General features: G+C 47.6%; 1 protein-coding gene and 1 non-coding gene across 3 annotated transcripts; both read left to right on the forward strand.

Annotated features, from left to right (window-relative positions):
- Positions 1 to 2,729: 2,729 nt before the first annotated feature.
- Rpl13 (ribosomal protein L13) lies at positions 2,730 to 5,720 on the forward strand. Of its 2 annotated transcripts, none has more exons than XM_031341712.1 (6): positions 2,730 to 2,829; positions 3,044 to 3,153; positions 3,246 to 3,387; positions 3,584 to 3,757; positions 4,247 to 4,303; positions 5,520 to 5,720. In XM_031341712.1, the coding sequence occupies exons 2-6, from the start codon at positions 3,050 to 3,052 to the stop codon at positions 5,676 to 5,678; spliced, it is 636 nt and encodes a 211-aa protein (XP_031197572.1). In that variant the 5' UTR covers positions 2,730 to 2,829; positions 3,044 to 3,049; the 3' UTR covers positions 5,679 to 5,720. The 2 variants fall into 2 exon arrangements, with proteins under 2 accessions (XP_031197572.1, XP_031197571.1); XM_031341711.1 differs by having other exon boundaries at positions 2,805 to 2,829; positions 3,048 to 3,153.
- LOC116071728 lies at positions 3,439 to 3,526 on the forward strand. Its single transcript, XR_004111104.1, has one exon. It is a non-coding gene; the product is annotated as a small nucleolar RNA MBII-202 (small nucleolar RNA).
- Positions 5,721 to 17,021: the final 11,301 nt, after the last annotated feature.

Here is a 17,021-nt window from a genome sequence, read left to right on the forward strand (position 1 = left end):
AGACCAGGCTGGCCTCGAACTCAGAAATCCGCCTGCCTCTACCTCCCAAGTGCTGGGATTAAAGGCTTTCGCCACCACCACCCGGCTTTCTGCCTTCTTCTAACTGGGATTATTAATGTACACCACCAAATCCAGAAACACTATGCCACCTGATATAAAGTTATGGTTCCGTGGTTAAGAGCACTTAGTGCTTTTGCAGAAGGACCCCAGGGTTTGATTCCCAGCACCTATACGGCATCTCACAACCACCTGTGTAAATATAGTTCTGAGGGGTCTCGTGCTCTCTTCTGGCCTCTGAGGTCATGAACACATATGGCATACACCACTCCTGTAGGCTCACACACATAAATAGTAAGTAATCTTTAAAAACCAAAAAAGAATCAAGGTTATGTGACTAAAGGAGCTCCAGATTATGAGTGAAAGAAAGCTTGTTATTGGCAGAGGCAGGGGGAACTCTGAGCTCAAGGCCAGCCTGGTCTACAGAGTGAGACAGGACAGCCAGTGCTACAACAGAAACCCTGTCTTAAAAAGAAAAGGTGGGTGCTGGAGGAAGCTTACTACTGGATTAGGCTGGAGTTCTATGACACTCCCAAACACTCACATTTCAATAATCAGCCACAGGGAAGGGAGGGGCTACTGCAGGAGCAGGTTGCCCCATAGTGATGAGAACATTTCAGCCATAAGCAGCTGGGGCTAGTCATGCACGAGAGTGCAAACCTGTGCACAGCATGCCTCTCTCAGGCAAGAGTGTTCTCTAAGAAGCTCTTGGGCAGAATGGTGTTTGCAGAGTTCTCTGCCAGCTAGAGCTTGAACAACTGCATCCATCTTGGTTCTATGCAACAGAAGACACTTCAGATCACAACCTCTGGTCCCTTCCCTAACTTGATTCTAAGCAGTGTTTCAGTTTTGTTTTGTTTTGTTTTGTTTGTTTTGCTTTTTTGTTTTTGTTTTTTTGAGACAGGGTTTCTCTGTGTAGCCTTGGAACTCACTCTGTAGACCAGGCTGGCCTGGAACTCAGAAATCAGCCTGCCTCTGCCTCCCAAGTGCTGGGATTAAAGGCATGCGCCACCACCGCCCGGTGTTTCAGTTTTAGATCTCTAACACCCACCATGTTATGGCAGCACTGCAGCTTGAGCTGGAACTCAGGTACAGGTTAGTGGCCTTCACATGAGTCTGCGACATGTCCGTCCTGAAAGAAAAGTTGGCAGTGGACATGGAAGTAATCTTTGAGAGTATAAAGAGATAGACACTTGGGAACGTTGAAAGAGGTCTGAGAAAACACGTGCTAGGTGACTGGTTCAAAGAAATGCACCTTGAATTGGGGCAATCCTTCCACAGACATCTTCTCTGGGCTGGGAAGATGGTTCAACATCAATTTCCGGCCTTTGTTACCAACACTTGAAAAATGGCTTCCCCCTACTGAGGATTGAATTTATTCCCTCATCCAATAGGCAAGAATTACATCCTCAGCCTTCTTCATTATTACATTTTTCCTGTGTGTGTGTGTGTGTGTGTGTGAGAGAGAGAGAGAGAGAGAGAGAGAGAGAGAGAGAGAGAGGGAGAGAGAGAGAGAGAGAGAAAGAAAGAAACAGAGAGAGAGAGGGAAAGGGAGAGATGGGGGAGGATATATGTCATGGTGCACATAGCACAGCAGACAACTTGGGGAGCTCAGTTTTCTTCTACCATGTAGGTCCCAGGAATCAAACGGTCAGACTCTGTGGTGGCAAATGCCTTCAACTCTCTGAACCATCTTACCAGCCCTTCATTTTTTATTTTGGAATAGGATTTAAGGTGCTCAAGAAGCAAGGAAATTGCTATTGTCCTGTCTCAGTTTCTAAAATAGTTGGGATTATGAGCCTGTGACATCAGGTCCAGGTATAATGTGGATTTTTAAATTTATAGCTCTCTTAACTACTGAATCATTTCTACTGCTTCTAAAGTGGAATTTTTATCAGGAAGAAACCTGGTAATTGGGAATGAGGAATGAAAAAGGGCTATAGGCATACAGGTGAAGGACCAGTGTATGCCTGGGCTATTGTGGCTAGGAATGCAGTATTTGCATTTGGTCACACCTGATCCACCCCGGAGGTAAGTCTGGGCTAAACGATTTATCTAAGTAAATGGGGAGTTTGGGGAACGGAGAAATGTTTGTTTGTTTGTTTTTTCGAGACAGGGTTTCTCTGTGTAGCCCTGGCTATCCTGGAACTCACTCTGTAGACCAGGCTGGCCTCGAACTCAGAAATCTGCCTGCCTCTGCCTCCCAAGTGCTGGGATTAAAGGCGTGCGCCACCACCGCCCGGCCGGGAACGGAGAAATGACTCGATAGTTACAAGCACTGGCTGCTTGCTCTTTCAGATGTTCAATTCTCAGCACCCAGTAACCCTAGTACCACAAGAGTTAAAAAAAAAAAAAGGAATGGTGGTACATGCTTCAGTTTTGGGGAAGCATGAGTTCCAGGCAAGTCTAGGCAACACAGACCCCTACCTCTTAAAAAAGAAATAAAAATTAAAAAAAAAAAAAGCATAAATTTTCCTGGGAAAGAACACTGGATCTGTGAGGGAGAACGATGGTTAGGGATTTAATTCATTCATAGGTCTAGCTGTGCGTCCCCCAGCGCGTGGAGGTACCAACCCTGCAAGGTTAGGAACCAGCGAGAATATCCAACCAGACGGCTAGAGAGGCGATGGTCCGCCGGAGGGCGGGTTCTGATGACGCCATTTCCCCCTCACTTGATTTTTGATTGGTGTTTTCGATTGGCCGGACTCCCTACAACCCAGGGTGCTTTGCGGCGCCCGGTCCTTTCCGCTCGGCCGTTCTCCTGTATAGGAGGTGAGTCTCTACCGCCGCGCGGTCCATCGTGTTGCATCGGGGTCCATCGCGCTCCATCCGCTGTCATCGGCGAAGAGAGGCTACCCGGGCAGCCATGGAGGAGCCCAGGCGCCGACAGCATGGAGCCAGAGCCAGGGCAGGGGCGGGATGACCCGGGGTGGGGGCTCGGGACTCTGGCCTTCACCTGCCGCTCTCCTCTCCCTCGCGGCCTTAGGCAGCCATGGCACCCAGCCGGAATGGCATGATCCTGAAGCCCCACTTCCACAAGGATTGGCAGCAGCGAGTGGACACGTGGTTCAACCAGCCGGCACGCAAGATCCGCCGGTATGGATCGCGCGGGTCTCGCGTGGGTTCCAGGGCGGGGCGCCGGTGTGGACGCGTATGGGGCAGAGGTAACTGCTGTGTTTTTCCTGCAGGCGAAAGGCCCGGCAGGCGAAAGCGCGCCGCATTGCCCCTCGTCCCGCGTCCGGCCCCATCAGGCCCATCGTGAGGTGCCCTACAGTTAGATACCACACCAAGGTCCGGGCTGGCAGGGGCTTCAGCCTGGAGGAACTCAGGGTGAGTGCAGCAGGATAGGGTCTCATTCCAGTACTATTGGTCTCGGTGGAATGATGACATTCTCCGGAATCGCTGTACTTGTCTTGATGAAAGTACTTTTGAACCCTTTTCCATCTGATAACACCCGAGCTTTCTCGGCAGCGCCAGCGTGGGGTGGGAGCTTCGAGATGTTCGACCCATTTCTGTTTCTGGACAGGTGGCTGGTATCCACAAGAAAATGGCTCGCACCATCGGCATCTCTGTGGACCCAAGGAGGAGAAACAAATCCACTGAATCACTGCAGGCCAACGTGCAGCGCCTGAAGGAGTACCGCTCCAAGCTCATACTATTCCCCAGGAAGCCTTCTGCTCCAAAGAAGGGAGACAGTTCTGTAAGTAGTGTGGGACCTTAGCGGTCTGGTTCAGTGTGGATGAGTCTGTTCCTGGGTCCAGCTCTGTGGAGTGGACATGCGTGCAGCCTTTCACAACATTGCAGCGCTGGGAGATTAGCATACAGTGGGAGTGAGGCCCACCGATCGGGTGGGAACTGACATTATGGTCTCTGCTGTGTTTGGTAATGTTGGACGCTATTGACTTGGGCTGATTTGCTCTTCTAAAGAGCCCACCCCCTATCAGGTCATTCAGGGAAATATCTATCTGGACATAAAGTATAATTCAGAAATGTAAAAGAACTTTGTAACAAGGATAGATGGCAGTAGGGTAAGGATGTGTTCTGTTGGGGGGGGGGAAGCCAGCATGTGGAGGGGGGATGCTGCAGGCTCATGCACCCTTAGGAAGAAAAGCACACCTGTGGAAATGAGGTCTAAGGAATAGGCATGAGAAAGAGGCTGGACTCAACTTTTTCTTCCTCTTAAAAACAGGCTGAAGAACTTAAATTAGCCACCCAGCTGACAGGACCTGTGATGCCCATCCGGAATGTAAGTAGACACTTTATGTGTGCTAGAGTGTCAGGTGTTAAGTGTGATGTGGCAGACATTGGAGGCTGGTGAAAGGAAGCTACTCTTTTGTTTGTTTGTTTTTTGGTGTTTTGTTTTTTCGAGACAGGGTTTCTCTGTATATTCCTGGCTGTTCTGGAACTCACTCTGTAGACCAGGCTGGCTTCAAACTCAGAAATCTCCCTGCCTCGGCCTCCCAAGTGCTGGGATTAAAGGCGTGTGCCACCACCGCCTGGCAGAAGGAAGTTACTCTTACCTTGGGAACAATCTCCCAATCTTTGAGGATTTTGGGTTTGGTTGTTTCTGTTTGCTTGTTTTGTTTTGAGAGAAGATGTTTGTAGCTTTGGGCTGGCCTTGAACTCAGATCCGACTGCCTCTGCCTCCCATGTGCAGGGATTAAAGGAGTTCGTTCATCACCACCATGGGCTAACATACAAGATTTTTTTTAAAGGATGGGCTTGTTTGTGTTCATAAAGAACACATTAAAGAAGTGTGCATGACCCTAACTTAGCATTTCCTACTTGTTAGGAGTGCTTGGAAGTGTATTTTTGGTCTTCTGAACAGGGCAGGGCAGGTGTCTTATTTCTATTGCTATGATGAAACACTGACCAAAACCAAGTTTTGGCTTACACTTGCACCTTGCACAAAGTCAGGGCAGGAGCTGATGCTGGGACCGGCCATGGGGAGAAAAAAGTGCTACTGTACACCCAGAACCACCAGCTGAGGGTGGCCTTGTGCATGATGGCCTGCGGGCTCCCACATAAGTGACTGACTGGTTGAGAGAACTCCCTACAAGCGCACATGCACACATATCAGGATTTCTCTGTAGCCTTTGGTGTCCTGGAACTCAGACCAGGCTGCCCTCTAACCCACGCCTGGATTTGCTCTCAGGGTTAAAGGCAAGCCCACTCATAGGGAGGCATTTTCTCGTTAATATAAACTCATCAGTGTGTGCCTTACTGGAGCCATGGCTCTGTACTATTAGTATTTTCTAATATATTTCCATATATAAGCCAAAACTGGTTTAGAACTTAGAGTCTATGTGGGTTAAACTCAGGATCCTCTTATCTCAACCTCACACTTAGAGTGGTAACTTAATCCCAGAGAGCAGTTCTGCCTGTGCCCAGAGGGCCAAGGCAGTGTTAGTCCTGTGCCCAGGCTGTCACGTAGGTGACCTTGACTTCTGTTCTCTTTCCAGGTGTACAAAAAGGAGAAGGCCAGAGTTATCACAGAGGAAGAGAAGAACTTCAAGGCCTTTGCCAGTCTCCGAATGGCCCGTGCCAATGCCCGGCTCTTTGGCATCCGAGCAAAAAGGGCCAAGGAAGCTGCAGAGCAAGACGTTGAAAAGAAAAAGTAATGCGTGTTTTGAGAGCTGCAATAAATTTTCCATAAAGCAAAAGCTGGGTTTCTGTGTGTTTTTTCTTGATCAATAGCTGTGTTTTGCCTGTTTGTGACCTGATTTAGTTTGAGTGTTGAGGGCCTTGGTTAGGGGTGGGAGGCTGCCTCTTAAAACCAGCTGCGCAAGCCTTTAATCCCAGCTCTTGGGAGGTAGAGGCAGGTGGATTTCAGAGAGCTATACAGAGAAACCCTGTCGGGGGCAGGGGACAGCTATTGAGCTCAAACATGGTAGGCACCACAGCTCAGCCCTAGAGTCCTTCAACTTGAGCAGGGCTTGCCTTGGCGTGGCTGCTGTCTACTGTATCAGAAGCTGTAGTAGTCTCATCTACCTTAGCCCAGAGAATGGTTAATGCCAGATTTTGTAGTAATTTGCCCTTTTCTTCCTGGTATGATAAAGATTAGGCATTTGCTATTTGTCCCTGCTTTGTGTAGCACTTGTGCCTGAGTTATTACTACATACACACCTCAAGGAGAGCCCCAGAGAGGTTTGCTGGCCTGAGGTTTTTCTGTTTTATCCGAGCATTGCTCAATGCCTTCATTTAATGAAGCAGTTAAATGCTGGGACACACCCTGTAAATGGGTCTTCAGTCCCATGCTTTGGGGAATTGAGGTTGGAAGAGTCCTGGAATATCATGCCTACCAATGAAATAGTGCTAGACTTGGGTATTTTTTTCAGTATCCACAAGGGGGCAGAAGTTTCTTGCAGATGTGGAAAAGTGTGAAAAGTTTTTGGCATTTCAAGTGTTAGGCCTTGATATGTGTGTGTACAGTGTACAAACCTGGTGTCTAGTTTGTATTGGGCATTAAAGTCTTGTCCTCTACAAGAGCAAGTGTGCTTAGCCACCCCACCGGGCCATCTCTTTAGCCCCAGATGTAAACAACTTGAGACCAGATTATGAGTGCAATTGAACATTTAGAATTTACGCTCTGGCCACTTCTACAGATCAGCTCTGGTACCATAGGGGCTATGAAACATCTTGGTCATTTCTTTGGGGTTGTCCTCACCTCTTTTTGAGACAATCACTGTGTATCCTTTACTACCCTGTGTAGACTAGGCTGGCCTCAAGCTCATCCTGCCTCTTGTTCCCTTTGTTTTTGGTTTTGTTTTTTTTCCAGACAGGGTTTCTCTGTATAGCCCTGGCTGTCCTAGAACTCACTCTGGCCTTGAACTCAGAAATCCACCTGCCTCTGCCTCCCAAGTGCTGGGATTAAACGCACACACCACCACTGCCTGTTTCCCTTTGGTTTTAAAAGTGTTGTAAATTCATTTTATGATTTGAGACAGGTGTTCCCTGTGTAGGTAGCCCTGGATAGCCAGAGACTCAGGCTTGTCACTGCCTGCCAAGTTCTGGATAGGTGTGGGCTATGGCTCTTTGCATCCCTTTATTTTTAAGTATGTGTATATGCCTTTATGGATTTATGTGCACTCAGCCTGTAGGAGCTTGCTGTAAACTTCTGCACAGACTCTGGGAGGCACTGATCCTCTGCAGTAGCAGAATGGATAGGCCTGCTGAAGTGAACTAAGCCTGGCTGAGTGACTGCAGGTGTATCACATCCCCCTGGAACTGCAGGTAAAGGCTCTTGTGAAGTTGCTGAAGAGATTAGCTCTGGTTGAGAGCACTAGCTGCACTTGCAGGAGATCAGGATTCAACTTCTAGCACCTGCATGGTTGTTCACAACCATCCAGAACTAGTCCATGGGGATACGAAGCTGCCTTCTGACCTGTGCAAGCAAATGACTTCATGTGCACAGAGGTACATGTAGACAAAAGACCAATATATATAAAATCTTTTAAAGGCACTTGTGAGCTCCCAGGCATGAATGCTGGGAGCCAAACACAGATCCTCTTAAGAGCAAGCACCTTAAACCTCAGCCATTTCTCTCCTTTTTCCTTGCTTTGATCGGGGTTTTATCATGTAGCCCATTAGGGCTGGCCTGGAGTTCACTGTAATCTGGGTTGGGCTTCATTGCTGCCTTATCCTCCTCAGTGCCTCTACTAGCATGTTTGGCTTTCATGAAGTTCTTCCAAGTTTGGAGGAGGCTGAAGGGAGCTCTGTTGGGAAAGGCTCTGCAAGAGCACCTGAGGCCATTTCCAGAACCCACAGGAGGAAAGCAAGAGGATGATGACAAAGGCTTGTGACTGATGGATGACCTGAGTTTGATTCTAGGACCCTCATGATCAAGGGACAGAACTGGCTCTTCCAAGTTGTCCCCACAAATGCAAATAGATGTAGTAGTGAATGCTTTTAATCCCAACACTTCAGAGGTCTCAATTTGAGCTCAAGGCCAGCTAAGATGTGTGTGTGTGTGTGTGTGTATAATATATATATTATTCCAAATTCCTTAGAACTGGTATAAAGGGTGGAAGGATGGTGGATGGTTACTTTAGGTTGAAATCCATTCTGGTGTGTAAAGTCCATAGTCCTATAGTGTATGTCTCTATAGTTTATAAGTAGTTACATTTTTTTGTTTGTTTTTGTTTTTCCAAGACAGGGTTTCTCTGCATAGCCCTGGCTGTCCTGGAACTCACTCTGTAGACCAGACTGGCCTTGAACTCAGAAATCCTCCTGCCTCTGCCTTCCAAGAGCTGGGATTAAAGCCTGGCTCCCTTTTTTAGAGTAAGATTTATTGAATGTATGTAAATACACTGTAGCTGTCTTCAGACACACACCAGAAGAAGGCATCAGATCCCATTATAGATGGCTGTGAACCACCATGTGGTTTCTGGGAACTGAACTCAGGACCTTCAGAAGAACAGTCAGTGCTCTTAACCTCTGAGCTGTCTCTCCAGCCCAAGAATTATTTATTTATTCTTATGTATATGAGTGCACTGTAGCTGTCCTCAAGCACACCAGAAGAGAGCATGAGATCCTATTACAGACGGTTGTGAGTCACCACATGGTTGCTGGGAATTGAACTCAGCACCTCTGGAAGAGCAGTCTGTGCTCTTAAACACTGAGCCATCTCTCCAGCCCCCAGTAGCTCCATTTTTTTAAACACTTTTTTTTTTTTTAAATTTAACCAAAGTGATGGCGAAAGGAACTTGGCATGGGATGAGAGGTGACACTGTGGCAAGAGAGGAGGAATAAGATGAGCAATGACTGGTAAAATGTGGACTCCCCACTCCTGCAAGTCAGGTTCAGTAATAGATCCTGGTTGTGGAAATAAGAGCCCCTTAGAGATGCTGTAATGTATAGCACTTTCCCAAGTCCCAGAGACTAAAGAGCTCTCTTCTCCCTTAGGGACAGGGACAGGGACAGGGCATCTGAGGGGATCCTGGTGGCCAGAAGGCATCTTCAGCCCTTCCCACTGTTGCATTAGCTGTAGCAGTTTGAACCTCAGCCTTGGGGAAGATTCTAGCAGCCAGTTCCTACTGGGCATTCATGCAGCAGTTCGAGGAGTAGACCTGCTGCAATGTCTCAATTCCAACAGCATCGTGCCAGTGCTATCAGGGCAGGGCAATGGCAGCAAGAGCCGTGCCATGTTGGTCTCTGCCGCAGCAGAGACCCAGTATGAGCCCCACCCTGGCACACCAGTGGCTTGGAGGACTGAGAAGTAGTTCCATTTTGGTTTTTGTTTTTTTAAATGGCTTTTGGATGTTAAAATCATTTTTCTTTTATTACTTACAGAAAAGGACTACAGAGGTAGCTCAGTCTAACATTGAGAAGAATATCATCAACACACACAAAAGAAAAAGTGTATTTGTCAGCTGGGTGGTGGTGGCACATGCCTTTTTTAATCCCAGCACTCGGGAGACAGAGGGAGGTGGATCTCTGTGAGTTCGAGACCAGCTTGGTCTACAGAGTGAGTTCCAGAGGCAGGAAAGCCAGGGCTACATCCTGTCTTGGAAAAAAAAAAGCAACACTTCACTTCAAATCCTAGAAACTGTTTCTGTCTGTCCTAAAATGGGTTCATGGAAAAACATTCCACCACAAAAATCTGTGAAGAGGAGGAAAAAAAAACTAGGTTATTGATGAAAAGGATGGAAAAGAGAGGAGAGACATCAGTCCAGGACTCTTGCTAAGAATATCATCAAAGCTCCAGATAAGTCGAGAGAGACTAAAATCAGGATGTGCATTACCTAGGCTCTGCCTGACATAAAATCATGGCTACTTTAGCTCACGGACTCTGTTCCTGCCTGCCTTTTAGGCCCACACTGCTATGGCTACCACAGCACCACTCTCCCTAGTCTCCTTGGTTTTGCTCTGTGGCCTTAGCGGTCCTGACAAGTGGCATCATAGCATGTATTTATTTAATGTATGTAAATACACTGTAGCTGTCTTCGGACACACACCAGAAGAGGGCATTGGATTCCATTATAGATGGCTGTGAGTCGCCATGTAGTCTCTGGGAACTGAACTCAGGACCTTCAGGAGAGCAGTCAGTCCTCTTAACCTCTGAGCCATCTCTCCAGCCCAAGAATTATTTATTTTATGTATATGAGTACACTGTAGCTGTCCTCAAACACACCAGAAGAGGGCATCAGATCCTATCTGCTGTCTGGGGTTCCTTCCCTTCCTCTCCCTCTCACCTTGTTTTCCTCCTCTCTCCTGCCTTCTCTCTCTGAGTCTTCTCTCTCCTCTGTTCCTTTTCTCCTCCTCTCCTACCTCAGTCACTACTTCTATCTTCCCCTCCCTCGCCTTTTCCACCTTAGACTATTTACCAAGGCATCCAGCCACTGGAGGAATCCTGGACTCAGGCCTTTCCCACCGCATCTCAGGGTGGCAGAGGCCTGCCCCGTTCAAGTCAAGACTCTTCTTGCACGGGGACAGCACAGTAGACAATAGGCACTGTGCTGGCTGCTGTGTTCTGGTGCAATTTTACATATCAGTAGCTAAGTAATATGTCCATGGTTTCCTTTCTTATATTTTTGGCTGTGAGCTTAGCCTTTAACAGCTGAGCCATCTCTCCAGCTCCACAGGTTCTTCTCTGCACAGTGGAGGCTTAAATGTCAGTGAGGTCTGTTTGTCTCACAGTGGCCTTTGCCTCTCTGCTCACCACACCAGCCTGCAGACAATAAACAAACTTAGCAAACAACCCTGCCCTCTTCTTAACCCTGCTCCTGAGCCCCCTTGTGGCCACTGTATGAAATCGTGTCCTTTCTACCATTTGTAACACTTAGCTCTAGTCCCCACCCTGTCCTGTGTGAGATCAAGGCACCCAGAAAATTGTGGCTACGTTAGTTCGTCTACCTGTGTGGGCCGAGGAAGGTGTCAAGTTAGCAGTGGATTAGGGGACAGTGGGAGAGCCATATAGGAGAAGGATGTTTGCAGAGAATGTCCTTGGCTCCTAAGACAAGCCTTAGAAGAAAAAGGTGCCAAGGGGTACAAGCTTGCAGCTGCCACCTGAAGACACCTTTAGGTTGACCGTAGGTGTGGTCAGGAGCTCAAGGTTGCTTGTGACTCTGTGGGTCAAAGGACCTGTACTAGCTGGTTGTGTGACACTTGATACAAGCTAGAGTCAGTCATCAGAGAGGAAGAAGCATCAATTGAAGAAATGCCTCTATGAGATCCAGCTGTAAGGCATTTTCTCAATTAGTGATCAAGGGGGCGAGGGCCCAGTCCATTGTGGGTGGTGCCATCCCTGGGCTTAGTTCTATAAGAAAGCAGGCTGAGCAAGCCAGGAAGAGCAATCCAGTAAGCAGCACCCCTCCATGGCCTCTGCATCAGCTCCTGCCTCCAGGTCCCTGCCCCCTTTGACTTCCAATCCTGACTTCCTTTGATGAAGCTGAATAGACTAGACGCTTTCCCCACTAACTTGCTTGTTGGTCATGGTTGCTTTGTCACAGCAGTAAAAAAACAAAAACAAACAAACAAACAAAAAAACCCAGACTAAGACAGGCCTCTTGCACAGCTCAAGCACCTGCTGATCAGGTATAGGCCCAGTGGCTTCTGAGGCTTGGCTGAGTCTGGACTCCAGCTGTCTTAAGAGTGTGTGAAGCTAGAAGACAAAAGAAGATATAGAATGAAGTCAGAAGTCAGAGGCATGTGTTCCTGTGGTTCTAGGGTCTCAGTCTGGGCACAGAGGATTCCCATTCAGGGACCCAGGAGCTGGTTCTGGTTCAGGCAGGTTCTTGACAGTGAACCAACTCCACAGCAACCTTCTGGTCAGCTGTGTGCAGCCTGGTGTGGTGGTTTGTATATGCTTGGCCCATGGGAAGTGTCATTATTAGGAGGTGTGGCTTTGTTGGAGTGGGTGTGGCCTTGTTGGAGAAATGCATCACTGTGTGGGTGGGCTTTGAGGCCTCCGAGTACTCAAACTCCACTCGGTGTGGAAAGAGACCCTCTTCCTGGCTGCCTTCTGAAGACAGTCTCCACCTGGATGCCTTTGGATCAAGATGTAGAACTCTCAACTCTTCCAATACCGTGTCTGTATAAGACCCTGTCGAGCCTTAGCTTACCGGATACCCCCTGAGTGAATCACATGGAGCCTGATCAATGCAAAAAGCAAGAGGATTTTTAATGTTCCAGTACACTGGGGCCGGTCCAGACCCTGAGGAGAAGAGGCAACCCCACACAGCTTGTTCAATGAGCTTTTATACAATTTTCAGGGCAGTAGCCATTAGACACTATGTGATTAGCAAAACAGTGTGACTTTTTTTTTTAAAGATTTATTTATTATTATATGGAAGTATGTGTAAGTAGCTGTCTTCAGACGCACCAGAAGAGGACGTCAGATCTCTTTACGGGTGGTTGTTAGCCACCATGTGGTTGTTGGGAATTGAACTCAGGACCTCTGGAAGAGCAGTCAGTGCTCTTAACTGCTGAGCCATCTCTCCAGCCCCCAGTGTGACTTTTTAAACTGATTAGTCCTCAGGGAATGAGGTGGCAAGGACTTCCCTTGTCTGAAGGTGGGCAAAGGTCCACCCTGCAGAATGTGTCCTCACCTGCAGGTTGGTTCTCACCCTGTGGTCTGAGGAATGTTAATTAGCCTCTCCCCTCCAGAGAGTTCCACCACCTTCCCAAAGCTCCTGAGCTTATCTCATTAAGCTCTACAGAAATTCCTGGCCTCCCGGTTTTTTCTGAGATGTTCCTGTTTACTCAGTTCTCACATCTGCCCACCATGATGATAATGGACTGAGCCTCTGAACACGTAAGAGTTGCCTTGGTCATGGGGTCCCTTCACAGCAATGAAACCCAAGCTGAGACACCTGGGGTAGGGAGTAATAAGGCTTGTAAGACATATTTGGGGGTTCTGTAGGTCAAAGAAGGCAAAAGTATGGGTTCTGAGCTGTTTGGTGGAGTCCAGGTGGGATGTTACCTATGAGAGCTCAAGCCCTGTGGATCCCTCCCTGATCAGCAGGACGGATGGTGACACCTGTTGAGAAACAGACAAGGATACGAGACATAAATGGTGCACGTGTACACACACACACACACACACACACACACACACACACACACACACTTTTTAAGAGATTCATTGACTTTAGATATATGAGTATACTGTCGCTCTCTTCAGATACACCAGAAGAGGGCATGTGGTTGCTGGGAATTAAACTCAGGGCCTCTGGAAAAGCAGTCAGTGCTATTAACTGCTGAGTCTTCTCTCCAGCCCCCTGCAACCTACTTTTAATAAATGTTTAACCTCTCCTCTTGCCCACTACCCACCAGAGTCAGTGGAAGAGAAAAGTTCTTAGGATATGAGGGAAGTGGACTTGTTTAGCAACAGTTCTTTAGGGGCGAGCTCGATTTTCTTTGGCAGCAGTTCAGTCCTGTAGCAAACACTAAATAAGACTCAGCAGCTGCAGACCAGTGCTCTAGGCAGGCAGACCCCAGGCATGACTCAGCAGCTAGCTACAGACCAGTGCTCTAGGCAGGCAGACCCCAGGCATGACTCAGCAGCTGCAGACCAGTCCTCTAGGCAGGCAGATCCCAGGCACTAACCACCAGCTGTAGTTCAGTCCTGAAGAAACCACAAGGCTTGCCAACTGGCCTGAGGCTGTGGAAGTAGCAAGATGTCTAAGGAACCTCACAAATTCTTTGGAGAGGTTCTCTCAATGGTGGTGTTACTGGTGGAGCTGTAAGACAACTAATACATGTGTGTCGATAGAAAAGAATTGCAGGCCAGGCAGTGGTGGCGCACGCCTTTAATCCCAGCACTTGGGAGGCAGAGGCAGGTGGATTTCTGAGTTCGAGGCCAGCCTGGTCTACAGAGTGAGTTCCAGGACAGCCAGGACTACACAGAGAAACCCTGTCTCGGGGAAAAAAAAAAAAAAAAGAATTGCAAAGCAGAGCAAACCATGCCAGTGCTCTAGCTCCTGCTTTTGTAGGATCATATTTATACTTCTCCGTCTGCTTTAGCAAAATACCTTTCATCTGTGTCTGCTTTGGGAAAACATTCTTTTATGTGTCTGTTTTAGCAAGACATCTTTTCACCTGTATGACCCAGCAAACCATCATTTTTCATAACTGACTTTCCAAAGAAACCAGAAGTTTCTACTCCATGTGTATATATATGCATATATATGTACACAAATACTCATAACATGTAAAATTCTTAAATTAAAAAAAAAAAAACACCCAGCCTTTGTGGCACACACATTTAATTCCAGTACTTGGGAGACAGAGGCAAATAGATTACTCTGTAAGTTTGAGGCCAGTCTGATCTACATAGTTAATTCTAGGACAGCCAGGGCTGCATTCAGAGATCCTGTCTCATAAATCAAACAAAGAAAAAAAGAAAAGAAAAACTTCTTTTACAAAATCAGCCAACAAAACAAAACTCCATCAACCAGTGAAAGCATTTTTGCATTAAAAAAAAAACCTAGAGGGATAACTACAAAATGATAATGGTGTTTATGTCTGGTGCTCAATTTAAAAAAGAATTTGCTTGCTTATCAGCTTTTTAACATTTCAACACTGACATGTATTATTTCCTGTATGATAGTAACAAAATATATTTGAAGGGAGGTCTCATTTCCTGTGTCTGGCCAGCAGAAAAACCTTGGGCAGCAGAGACTGGGAACAGAAAGAACTCGTGGCTGCCTAGTGCTTGGAGGGGGGCCTGCCTCACCCTCCCTGGCACTTAGACTATTGGACAGGCAATGAGGCAGGGCCACTGACCCAGGCATCAAGTAGATCAGGCAGCAGAGAGACCAGCTTGTTCCCCATGGTTTCTGTGTGTTTGTCTGTTAGTGCTGGCTTCAGTCAGGGTCACCAGGAGCCAGCAAACACCAAGCTAGCCAGGAGGTTGATTACAACTTTAGGTCTGAGATTCCAGCTCCTCGAGTCTTCTCTCTCTGTCTCTGTCTCTCTGTCTCTCTGTCTCTCTGTCTCTCTGTCTCTCTCTCTCACACACACACACCATCTGTCACTTGCCCTACAGCTGTGCTTTGTGATAAAAATGTTGGTGAAGCACAGAGTCCTCCAGACAGGCAAGTGACTTTGGACCAGCTGCCAAACACATTATATTTTCCAGTTTATTGTATTTTTAATTATCTGTATGTGTCTGTGTCTGTATGTGGGCATACACATGTACATGCCACTGCCTGAGACAGCCAGAGATGTCAGATACCCCTGGCTGCAGTAACAGGTGCTTAGGATCCAGCTGACATAGGTTCCAGAAACTTGACTCAGACCCTGTAAGAGCAGTATGTGCTTTAAAAAAAAAAAAAAAAAAAAAAAAAAAAAAGATTTATTATGTATAAGTACACTGTAGTTGTCTTCAGACACACCAGAAGAGGGCATCAGATCTCATTACAGATGGTTGTGAGCCACCATGTGGTTGCTGGGAATTGAACTCAGGACTTCTGGAAGAGCAGTCAGTGCTCTTAGCTGCTGAGCAATCTCTCCAGCCCCAGTATGTGTTTTTAACTGTTGAGTCATTTCTCCAGCCTCTTGAACCATTTGTGTGTGTGTGTGTGTGTGTGTGTGTGTGTGTGTGTGTGTGTGTGTGTGTGTTGAGATAAGATATTATCATGTAGCCCTGGCTGTCTGGGGACTCACTATGTATACCAGGCTGGCCTCAAATTCAAATAAATCTACCTGCTTCTTCCTCCCAAGTGCTGGAATCGAAATTTGTGCACCAAAACACTCATCATTGTTGTTTTGTTATTTTTGAGAGATAATCTCTTTAGTAGCCCTGGCTATTCTGGAGCTCACAATGTAGACCGGGCTTGCCTTGAACTCACAGCCTTTGCCTCCCAGGTTCTGGGATTGAAGGTGTGTCCCACCACACCTGTCTCCTGTCCTGGAACTCACTCTGTAGACCAGGCTGGCCTCGAACTCAGAAATCCACCTGCCTCTGCCTCCCAAGTGCTGGGATTAAAGGCGTGTGCCACCACTGCCTGGCTTTCTCTCTCTCTCTCTCTTTTTTTTTTTAAGTAAAGATTTTCTTGGTAAGTTCATCTCCCTTTCTCTGTCTCTGTCTCTCTCTCTGTGTCTCTGTGTCTCTCTGTCTCTGTCTCTCTCTGTCTCTCTCTCTGTCTCTGTGTGAGTGTGTGTCTATGGAAATTAGTTCTCTCCTACTACCAAGTGGATTACAGGAGGTTGTGAGTCTTAGCAGCAAGCATCTTGTTGTGCACTGAGCCGTTCATCAGCCCGTGCTAAATTCTTTGGTGGCTCTTCCTTTGGAGCTGTTGAACAGGTCCACAAGTTAGTGCTGTCCAGCGTCTGCCTAGAGCTCAGTGTTGCAGGAATAAGTGAATGGACATTCTGTAACATCAAGGCAACAAGTCTGACTGGGGACCCGGGAACTTCCCAGAGGACAGTGACCCCAAAGTCCTGTTGGGGAGTCCAGGGGTCCTGTGGGCACTGCTGGTCCTTTGTGGGACTAGGGTGCTTTGAGCTTCACCCTTTGTTTGGATTTCTCATTCTCTTTGCTCATGTTAAGTGCTGAGTGGCCAAGAGGTGGAGGGTCTAACTCAGAGTGGAAGAATCCCAGAGAACCACAGACCATGAGTCCCTGCGAACAGAAAGCCACAACTACAACCCCACAAGGAATGGTGGGCTACAGATGGACTCTCCCAACCCTGAAGGATGGAGAAGCCCAGAGCTACCCAGGCTGGAGTTAGCAGAGGGAAGAGCCCTGACTGGGGCCAGCTTTGGAGAAGGATGGTCCAGAACAGCTGGGGGAAGCAGGGAAGTGATAGGTGAGCCTCAGGAAATGGAGGTTAGATGCTGGGGCCCACAAGCAAATGTGTGGCTAATGGGATGGGTATGTCCCTGGTCCAAGCTGGCGTAGGAGGTGTTGTCCTCACAATACCCTATGAGTTTAATCACTTCATCGAAAGCTATGCTACCTCCCACACTCACCAGCCACCACCTTGTAATATCCCTATCTTGGGGTTGATACCCTTTTC

Source organism: Mastomys coucha, unplaced genomic scaffold (assembly GCF_008632895.1).
Source record: "Mastomys coucha isolate ucsf_1 unplaced genomic scaffold, UCSF_Mcou_1 pScaffold22, whole genome shotgun sequence".
In the NCBI taxonomy this organism is placed as follows: domain Eukaryota; kingdom Metazoa; phylum Chordata; class Mammalia; order Rodentia; family Muridae; genus Mastomys; species Mastomys coucha.